Source organism: Austrofundulus limnaeus, unplaced genomic scaffold (assembly GCF_001266775.1).
Source record: "Austrofundulus limnaeus strain Quisiro unplaced genomic scaffold, Austrofundulus_limnaeus-1.0 Scaffold417, whole genome shotgun sequence".
NCBI lineage: Eukaryota > Metazoa > Chordata > Actinopteri > Cyprinodontiformes > Rivulidae > Austrofundulus > Austrofundulus limnaeus.
In genome coordinates, this window is record NW_013952819.1 from 193,812 (window position 1) to 204,079 (window position 10,268).

The 10,268-nt window shown below is 41.4% G+C and overlaps 1 protein-coding gene across 1 annotated transcript in view; it reads right to left on the minus strand.

Moving 5' to 3' along the window:
• Positions 1–113: 113 nt before the first annotated feature.
• csnk1da (casein kinase 1, delta a) overlaps positions 114–10,268 on the minus strand; it is a 17,035-nt gene continuing 6,880 nt past the window's right edge. The window contains exons 2-9 of the mRNA XM_014024289.1: positions 8,751–8,861; positions 7,036–7,184; positions 6,542–6,770; positions 6,279–6,449; positions 6,039–6,187; positions 4,481–4,649; positions 4,164–4,276; positions 114–2,989 (exon numbers count right to left, since the gene is read on the minus strand). Of these exons, the coding sequence (XP_013879743.1) occupies positions 2,939–2,989; positions 4,164–4,276; positions 4,481–4,649; positions 6,039–6,187; positions 6,279–6,449; positions 6,542–6,770; positions 7,036–7,184; positions 8,751–8,861 (1,142 nt within the window). The 3' untranslated portion in view covers positions 114–2,938. The remainder of the gene's footprint in view (positions 2,990–4,163; positions 4,277–4,480; positions 4,650–6,038; positions 6,188–6,278; positions 6,450–6,541; positions 6,771–7,035; positions 7,185–8,750; positions 8,862–10,268) is intronic.

The following is a 10,268-nucleotide window of genomic DNA, read 5'->3' on the forward strand; positions in this document are numbered from 1 at the left end:
CGTGTCCACCATAGACTTTGTATGTAAACCTGATGCTCCTGATGCTGAAATCGCGTTCGGTGTGAACGCACCATTAGTCTAAACTTCACCTTTAGTTTTGTTTCATCCACACATACAAGTACTTATTAATTTATTTACACAAATTTAAAACACACAAATACAGTGGCATTACAACTGAGGAGCATCGAGATGGGAGTGAACAGAAACATCTCCCATGAGTCCACAGTAAAGATGCATTGTGGTACATCGTCTGTTGGACCGCTGGGCACAAAAATCTGAATTTACTGAATGAAAAATTGTTCAACCATCAAAAAGACACTCGCTTCTCCACCACTTTTTTAAGCCAACAGGTGAAATATATTCAGACAGAAAAAAAAATCCCCAAAAAAACATCTTAGCAGAATTCTCATCGGAGTGAAGCGTTCCCTGTCCCTCTGTACAAATCATCGCCCGAGAGCCTACAGCAGCTCTTTGGGACGACACAACAACAGAACAAACATGAACACATTACAGCTAAGACCCATTCCCCCAGCAAACTACACAAAAACACATGTATCAGTCTATCACACAGATTTTCTACTTTAAAACCTGCAGGGTTCAGATCAGTTCAGCAGATCCATCAACATCTTTCTCTACATAACACTCACTCCACAAAAACTGGAAAAACAAAAACAAAAACATGTCTGCTTCCGTYAGGCAACCGGCTAAACTTTGTCCATCTTTTACCTAAAATCTTCAGATGGTTCAAAGATGAAACATTTGTTTTTAATCGTATTTGTTCTTTTACGTCTCACCTTCCTGTTCCATTAATCTTAAACTAATTAAATAATCCTCCACACCTGCTTCTTGTTTTAGATGTTTAGTTTTAACCATCTGCTGGAACAGGAAGAATTTAAGGGCCCGTTAGAAAGATCTACACATTTAAGCCTCTAAACTTGTTTCCACAAGCTGGTTAGCGCTACGATAAACTAACCGTACTTTGTACGAAAAAAAAAGTCCTTTAGGTGGCGTCTCACTGAGCTGAGATTCCTGGAGACCAGCTGGAGAAAACGGCTCTTTGCTGGGTTTGCTCATGCGAGCTGCAGAGGTTTGTAGTTTTGAATATGTTCAATGAATCTGTTTAATATTCTCTCAAAAACTGTCGTCCTTGTCCATTTTGTCTCAGGTGTAGCCGTCTTCAGCTGTGTGTGACTTCCAGGCGTCTTCAGACAAAATCTGAGTTAGGAAAAGAAGAGATCTACAGCTGACTCAGCAGTGTCAAACTGATCCAACGTCTGCTTTCTGGCAATGAGCTATTTAGTGTCCAAGTTTTAATTAACAGTGGTTCATCTCTTGTTAATGTTAGAATAGCTTTGTAGCAAACTCAACTCTCCTGCAGGAAATATTTCACAGACCAGCATTTATAAAATCATGCACCGTAGAGTGACAGATGTTAACACTTGGCGTTTGTGAGGTTTAGGATGAACCTGTTTGTCACACGCAGGAACAACAGGCTCATGTGACACCTGCACCGACGCTGCCCTCTAACAGAAAACACACCCAGGTCTAAATAGTCCCAATCTGCCTATCTTTATTTCTAAAGTATAATCCAGATGATGGAGTCCTAAACGTGTGGGCGGTGGCTCACGTGACTACACAACTACTTCAAGTAAAGAGTACAGTTTAATCTGTGCACACAGAAATAAGCTGTGATTGTTATAAACTGGTTGCTCAAAACGTGACTCGGTGCTCGTGAACACAGAACTCAGCGAGACTGAGAATTTCCTGTTTTTTTCTACTAATTCTAAGCTTCCAACTCGTCTCCAGCAGTCGCAGCTCAGTGAGAAACAGCTGTTACTGCAAAACTCATAACTGCCATTAAATAAAAACAACAAAAAGCTTCTCTCATCCAGTCCYGACCACATTCTGTGACTGCTTTATGGGTCCAGGTTAAAAAGAAGAAGAAAAAGGACAAGTTGTGCCTGAAACAAAGAAGGGTTAAACTCCATGAGGAAGCAGATGCTCACCTGGACTGAGATTCGAGCTGCAGTGGAGTTAAAATCTTACAAAGTGTATTTAGATTAACAAAGAGTTAACATGTTGACCCCCCACCGTTTGAAGCGTGTAAAAAAGCCTCAGACAGACCCACAGAAACACAGACAAACCACATCACTACTGACTGAATAAAAACGTCTGAAACGCACGACGTGGACAGACTGAGCCCACTGTCTCTGGTCCGTTCACAGCTTCTCCACTGCAGTCACAACCTGAACACACAAACTAAATGTGCTGCGTGTCTCTGGATTTACAACAAYGTCCGCCTGAGGACATGAACTACCTGTGCTGTTTAAACTACTAAAAACTAAATAAGACGAGGCGTTCAGCTTGAGTGAGGGGTTTCTGAGTATTTTTACAGAACAGATCAGAGTTTRTGCACTGTGCTCAAACACTGCCACGGTGGAGCACACGCCCACTTTTTTCTTTAACGTCTAACGCTTCGTTCTCCAGGTTCAGACCGTTTTGAGGCTGGTGCAGGAGACGTTTTAATGCTAAAAAGACTAAAAACAAGTCAAATTAAAAGCTGAAGAAGAGAAAAAAAAAGATGCCAGAGAAATATGAATCCATGGCTTCGTCAACAGCAGGGACGAGGAGTTTCAAACATCTTCCATCAGAGAGGAAGAAAGTGTTGCTTTGGCTGCTACTTAGCCAAGATGGTCATTAAGGCAACCAAAGCGGTCTCCACCTGCCCATGTCTTTCACACACGCACACATATGTACACAATCTGCTGTCTGTGCATCTCTTCCTCTGTCARGTGAACAGATGCACAGCCAGACTCTTGTGCACTGGCAGGAAGTCCACTGGTCATTTCAGAGTCTTGTAATCGATGTGGATGTGCGTGAGAGTGCTCGTGCTGCAGGTGGGAGATGTTCAGGCCTCCACGGTAAAAACACACCGACTTCATCGAGGAGCTGCAGACTGGAGGCCGCTGGGCGTGACCCGGGACAGAGCCTGAGACAAACATCAACAACAGTACTTTAACAACTGGAATATAGAACTAAAACATAATGAAGCATTTACTAATGTTCACATGCTATAAAAACTAGGTTTAACTATTTACACAGCAGATCTTAACATTTCCTCGCAGATATATATTCTTGYGTGAACGTCCACATTATGTTTTAAATGTGACCTCCATCAGACTCCATGTACATATTTATCTTGTAAGCCCATTTAAATGAGGGATGATTGTTGTTCATCCATCCATCATCTCCTTTCTTTCAGGTTCATGGGGGGTTTCTGGTGCCCACAGCAATCATTGTACAGGGGGCAGGGTACACCCTGGATAGGTCACAGGGTGGTCATAGGGCCACATAGAAACAAACAACCAGACACTCACACCTAGGGACAATTTAGAGTTACCAATTTTGTTTCTGAATTGTGGGAGGAAGCCAGAGTACCTGGAGAAAACCCACACACGCAAACTCTACTCAGAAGGGATTCGAGCCGGCGACCTTYTTGCTGAGAGGCATCTGCTCTACCAATGGTGGCATGCACAAATTAGCTCAACCTTTCTAATTTTCACCCACAAGCAGCAGTGGTTAGAAAAGTTGTATTGACATAAAATTTGGTATAAAGGATTTTCTTTGCAAAATGAACAATTTTGTCAGAAAGCACCTTAAAAAATGTCACTTTTTTGGCATACTGTAGAGGACCACCCTAATGCTACGTGTTAGCATGTCGATTCTGAAGCTGTTGTTCAAACAGAGCCAGTTAAATAATATCTGACCTGCTTGTTTAGTTCAGGGTTTATATCTGGACCTGCCTCTGACYGGACGCTCCGGTGCAGCATTTTATTTTTGGAACAAAGGGATGAAGATKTGTGGAGCTACAAGATATAAACTGCAYGACTCAAGGTTAGAGTCWTTACTGTTTCTTGTATCCATCTGATGGGTTTATTTTTCAGCATTTCCTCTAGCATTATTCAGGAGCACACCCCCACCCCCCAACTGCTGGTAGATGTTAGATTACAGACTGGCTCAACAGCTGACAGGTCAGTGATTTGTTTGTGTTGAACAGAAATAAACAGGAACCAAATTATTTAGTCAAAGAGAAATGTTTTTGTCCTTTGTTGACAAAATGTTTGTGKTTAACTCTCTGAGATGTCTTTGTCTCAGTGTGCTACCTGTGAGGTGGACATGCGGGACGTGTCCTGGCGTCCTGTCAAATCTGAGGAGGAGATGTTGACAGGTGCTCCACGATGAAGACGCATGCTCACCTTCCTCTCCTTCTCCATTCCTGAAAGATGGAAATAACCAGGCTCAAACTGATCCAAAGTTACATGATAATAAACTCAATACATTCATATTTTGGACTGAACAAACTCAGGTGTTTTTTATTACTCAGCAAGTTTTAAAAAGCTGACATCTCATTTAGACCTTAACAAAAGCTTTCTTGTCTAAGATCAAACAGAGACGGACAGTTTGGAGCAAGTGTTCAGACCTGTGTGTGATGCAGGGTTGAGTGGGGAGGGGGCTGCWGCGTCCTGAGCTGCCCGGGCTCGACCTGAAGCAGAAGCGATGCCCCTGGCAGCAGGATTCCTGCTGTGCCTCAGCCTCTCCTCACGCTCCCGACGCTCCCTTTCTGCATCCTCTGCAGCTCTGTTGGCACCCTGATACACAACAACAACAGGAACAAACATTAACACTGCTCAACAACAACAGGAACAAACATTAACACTGCTCAACAACAACAGGGACAAACATTAACACTGCTCAACAACAACAGGGACAAACATTAACACTGCTCAACAACAACAACAGGAACAAACATTAACACTGCTCAACAACAGAGACAAAACAGTCCTGGAGTGAATCAGTTCATAAAACCTATAGTTTGGTGTTTCTGTCTTCCGTTGATGTCTGAGTTAAAGTGGCCTGCTCCAGTCTAAACTTGGCTGCTCTCCTCGCTGAAGTCTCGGAGTTGAGAGGGTTTGTTTTGTTGCCTCCTCTGTGTAGGGTTGGGCAATATTAGCAAGAAAATTCATCACGATCAATTGTGGTGTTTAGCTGATAACGATTAATTTGATGATTAATCCCCTGAAGTCCCTGGACACCCTTATTTTGTAGTCACATGATCAATTTAGTGGGAAAGATTTGCTCTTTGTAAGAAATTGTTCTAAATTGTGTGAAAATTGCAGATTTCAGGCTATACATTATATTTTAAATTGTGTTGATAGATAAATAAATGACAGAACCTTATTTTTAATGTTCGTCATATTTGAAGCAGAGAGGAGCACTGAGCAGACCAACCGGATTAATCCCCAGTCAGTCTGCCTGGTGGCATTAATCATATTAATCGTCAAGTGGCAAAAAGTAATCGATTGTTTTTTTGACGATTAATTGCACACGATACGATTATGCCCAACCCTACCTCCGTGAAAATTTTTTAAAATACCCTTTTGTGAACTCATCATCTGAAGGAGAGCCAAACGAGTTCTATGTTTAGGGACAAACATATTTGTCTAGTCTTTTTATTCAGCCACAGCCTCCTACTTCTCTGCTTTCCAGTTAGGCAGACTAGCAAACAGACACGTCACTGCAAAACAGAGGACAACAACATGAGAGATCTGAGGATCGCCCTGCTTTAGCAGATCATCAACATGCTAATCCTTCATCTGACCTGACTGCTGGCTTCTGCCTCAAAGACTTTTCTGTCCATGAACTGTACCAAACAACACACAAGCTGAACTCTCTCTCTCCAGAACAGAGACAGGTGATCAGAACAGTTCAGTTTTCACAACTAAAATGTTTTGTGGTGGAAAAGAAAAAGAATGCTGCCAATTCAGGTGAGGAGGTTGCAATAAGAAAGAGAACAAAATCTTCATGTATTAAATATAAGTATAAAACTGAATCGTTACATGGGTGTTTATAAGAGTTAAGTTTGTGTTCATCACGTTTTTTGTGTTCTGGGTYATAAAACCTTGTGTAGCGTGCTGCAGAACACAACTTTTCACCTGGTCTGTGTTCAGACCACATCTTATTCCCATCAGTTAACTTACAAATTTGAGCATATTCCAGTCAAAGACGTAGTCGTAGGAGAAGCCTTGTCTGTGGAAGAGGTTCCTGAAGAGCTGGCGGAGGTACGAGTAGTCGGGTTTGTCATCAAACCGAAGAGAGCGGCAGAAGTTCAGGTAGGTGGCGAACTCCGCTGTTAGGAAACGAAGAGACGGATCAGTGTGAAGCCAGTGATGAGCTTGTAAAACACAGGCTCATGTTGGCAGTAAGACTGCTGAACTCACAGGGGTAGCCCTTGCAGAGCACCTCGATGGGGGTGGACATTTTCTTCTCACTGATGCGTTCGTACTTCTGTCTCTTGGTGGCAGCTTTGAGGCCTTGCCAGGGAAGAGAACCCAGGTTGAAGTACATGAGGACGTAGCCCAAAGACTCCAGGTCATCACGTCTGGACTGCTCTGTAATCACACCCAGAGGGGAGACGGTGAGGCAGGGCAGTCTGCAGGAAGCAAACCATTTCATCCTTCAAGGCACAAGGCGCTGCTCTTACCGATACCAAGATGTGTGTTTATGGAGGCGTAGCGAGCAGTGCCAGTTAGGTTCTTGTTCTCACGGTAGGGGATGTGCTGGTGTGTGCGTGCATCACGGTATTTCTTAGCCAGACCAAAGTCAATGATGTAGACCAGGTTACCCTTTTTGCCAAGCCCCATCAGGAAGTTATCGGGCTTCACGTCTCTGTGGATGAAGTTCTTGGAGTGGATGTAYTCAATGCGGCTGATCTATAAAACACAAGTAGCAAAAAAATGTTTGGTTGCATGGTTTAGGGTGGGGAACACCAGATTTATTTTCAACTAGAATAATGACTTTTATAAGTCTGACGTTTGATCGATGTTACACAACACGGGCGCTCTGTGAACAAACTCTAGGAGTGTTTTCGCCTGAAATAACCATCCCTGATTTATGTGGAGTGGATCTGTGCAGTCTYCAGTTTTCCATGCAACATTTGTAAGAGAAGACATTTTCTTTGYACGCTCTTCCTCTCACCATCTGGTCAGCCAGAAGCAGGACCGTCTTCAGACTGAACTTTCGAGAGCAGAAATTGAACAGGTCCTCCAGACTGGGTCCCAGCAGCTCCATCACCATCACGTTGTAGTCCCCCTCGGCCCCACACCACTTTATTGTGGGGATTCCAACTAAAACAAGGGAGGGAGGAGTTAGATAAACACTTCAGCTGTTAAAAATGTAACTAATAGAAACTGACTGGATTTATGTTCTGATTTGACCAACTTGCATCACTAAARAACAATTTGATGAAAAACTGTCATTAAAACATCTGTTAAAACAGTGGTGATACAAGGAGGAAATCAAACAAAAATTAACTTTTTTTATTGCTTCCAGTAAATGTTTTTGTGTTTCTCTTGGTTTAGTGTGAATACATAATTAAGATAAATAAAAAAAATAAATCACTAGAAGCTTGCTAGGCATAAAACAAATGTGATATTTGGGTTTAATTAAAAAGATCATTTGGATGTTTACACAATTATGAGCAGAATTCAAAAGTTGTACTTATTAAAAGGGGCTATATCATGTAAAATCAACTTTTTTGAGTTTCATATCATGTTTAATATCATCCTCTCATCAAAAACATGCCCAGAGTCTTGCTTTGACTCATTCATGCATGTTTGAGAAATCCTGTAGTGTCCTGAGGCAGCAGGCAGGGGAGCAAAAATGATCGGTTGGGTCTAGAACCAAGCTTCCTAAAGATGACATGGTTCTTAAGAAATGGTTTGATTTCCTTTTTTGAAGTAACCCTCCGACGAATTTTTTAAATTTATTTATGCATTTGTGTGAGCCACTTCAAGGATGATATTCTTCAGAACAGAARGAAATTTTACAGTGGATTAATAAGATTATCACTAAAAGACRATGCAATTCCAACACTCAGAAGGACACAAACACWGTTATCTGCCCAGGTAACCTGAAAATCAACTCATGTTTTGTTCAGTTGTTGGTCTGTCTGTGATCCACGGTTAGCATTCTTAACTAATATTACCGTCTGTGCTCTTAAACTGGATTACATCACATTTTAGYGATAAATAAATTAGTTTAACACTGACGTGTGTGTCTGTGACTATGACTAGGAGACATCTTACCAGCTGAAACATCGTCTCTACTCGTTCCTGTTCTTCAGAAAACATACCTTCTGGTCTGATGGTAAGGTTCAGTTTTATTCTGAGTTGCAATTTTCCAAAACCGATACTGTATAATGTTGCTGCTTTTTTATTATTATTATTAAAACAAAAACAGGCTACAACGCTCCAGGTTGTAAACAGCATGAAGCTGTTGTGATGACGTGCTGAAATGAGCATGATAATAACTATAGGAGGTTCTTAAAGAAACAGACCAATTTCAAGGTATTTAGAAATGGCTTTGATGCAAAGTCAAATAAATTTTTGATTTATACATATAAATAGCATTTGAATAGCAACTGAAGGTGACAGTTACTTTATTATGGTATAGAACTGACCTAAATGCCTGAGAAACACATAATATTGACCCTTTAAAAGTAAAATATGGGTTAACACCCCTGAAAAGACAATTAATTTGCCCTAAGATTAATAGACACTGCAGTTACAACAGTGCTGCCTGTGGTGTTTGGACCTAATTATATCCCTGACAGATGACAGTGTCAAACAGAATAAAAGTGGTTGTACATWAATTTAAACCAGTTGTAACAAATGTGACTGATTGAATAATACCTCCTCCTTGCATCATCTTGTAGATTTTGCTCTCGATGTGGAGCTGTGGATGTTTGGTCTTCACACATTCCAATTTGATGGCGACCTCCTCTCCAACAGAGATGTCAGTACCTTTAAAGACAGACAGGATAACTCAATGTAAATACTGTACATACCACTTATATTTTAAAAAAGATTTCTAACCTTACTAGTATAAGACTTATAAATGTGTTATGAGAATCCAATCTGCAGCTCGCAGTTCAGATCGGACGACATCCTGTGCAGGGCAGCTGTGTTTCCTCATAATATTTTATCTTTATTTGCCAATTTCACTTTAAAAACAGAAAAAGTTTAAGTTTGTTTAAAAGGTTTGGTAAAGTGGACAAACAATTTGGACTTTCAAAGATATCMAAAGGGAAAACGTAGTTCTGCTTTCGTGTACCTACTTGTATGTAYGGCCCAAATTCATCACAAGTATCATTATGTTTCAACACCCACCTAAACAGACACGTTTTTTCTCTCAGGCCACTTCCCTTCTAAACATGGAAACTGAGTCCAGTGAGTTCCCTCTACTTAGAGAGAAACTGGACACCAGCTTACGTAATCCCATTTCTGCCTCTCACATGTCTGYGCACACAGTTCGGTTCAGCTGTGTAAGCCAACGGATGGAGCACCATCGATTTCTCTGCACGTCATCTGGCAGCGAACGCACAGCAGGGTGGGGCCCCGCTCCTACCCCCACGCCGCTGAGTGCACGCAAACAGATGCTACAGCAAACGTATGTAAGGGAAGATAATAGCAGCATGAACCAGCATGTTATGCACATTATGTCAGCGATAAAAAGATTAGGAAGAACAAGAACGGAAACCAGCCCGGGTCGAGCAGTTAAAGCACGTAAATAACACCTTAAAGAGTTTCGACATATCTCTGCTGATAAAACGTCACCACCACAGCAGCCCCGTGTTTCATTTTGCTCTCCGACGTCACAAGGAATGTGATTTGCCTGGACAGATTTTTCTGGGGAATGCACCTCCTCCTCCTCACATGGGGACACTGTGTTATTGGTCCAACACAATGTTCAAACTGTACGCTGGGTGTGTTTATTTAATCTTGTGCTGTTGCTGGTAAAACATGTTCAGACACATCTCTCCACACTGTTCTATGAGTAGCAACACAGGAACATTACCAAGAAGAACACTGTAAACAGGAAAATACGTGAAAATATTTGAATAAGCATCGAAACAATCTTGAAACTGATAAATAAAAACAATAAGTAGAATGTGACCCAGGACTAAAGTACGAAAGGATTTTAGTCAGACACACAACTGTTTACATTTTCATCATCACAACACAAAGTTTGGAATGATCCAATACATTCAAATCACCAACACTGACATCATAATCAGAAGATRAGCACACTTTAATAACCTCCTTTAACAAACACAAACATTATGGGGAGTATTAACTTTTGCATCCTGCACAGATAACTAGGGCTGCACCGATTAGTTGAAATAATCGATGACGTCGATTATGTAAATT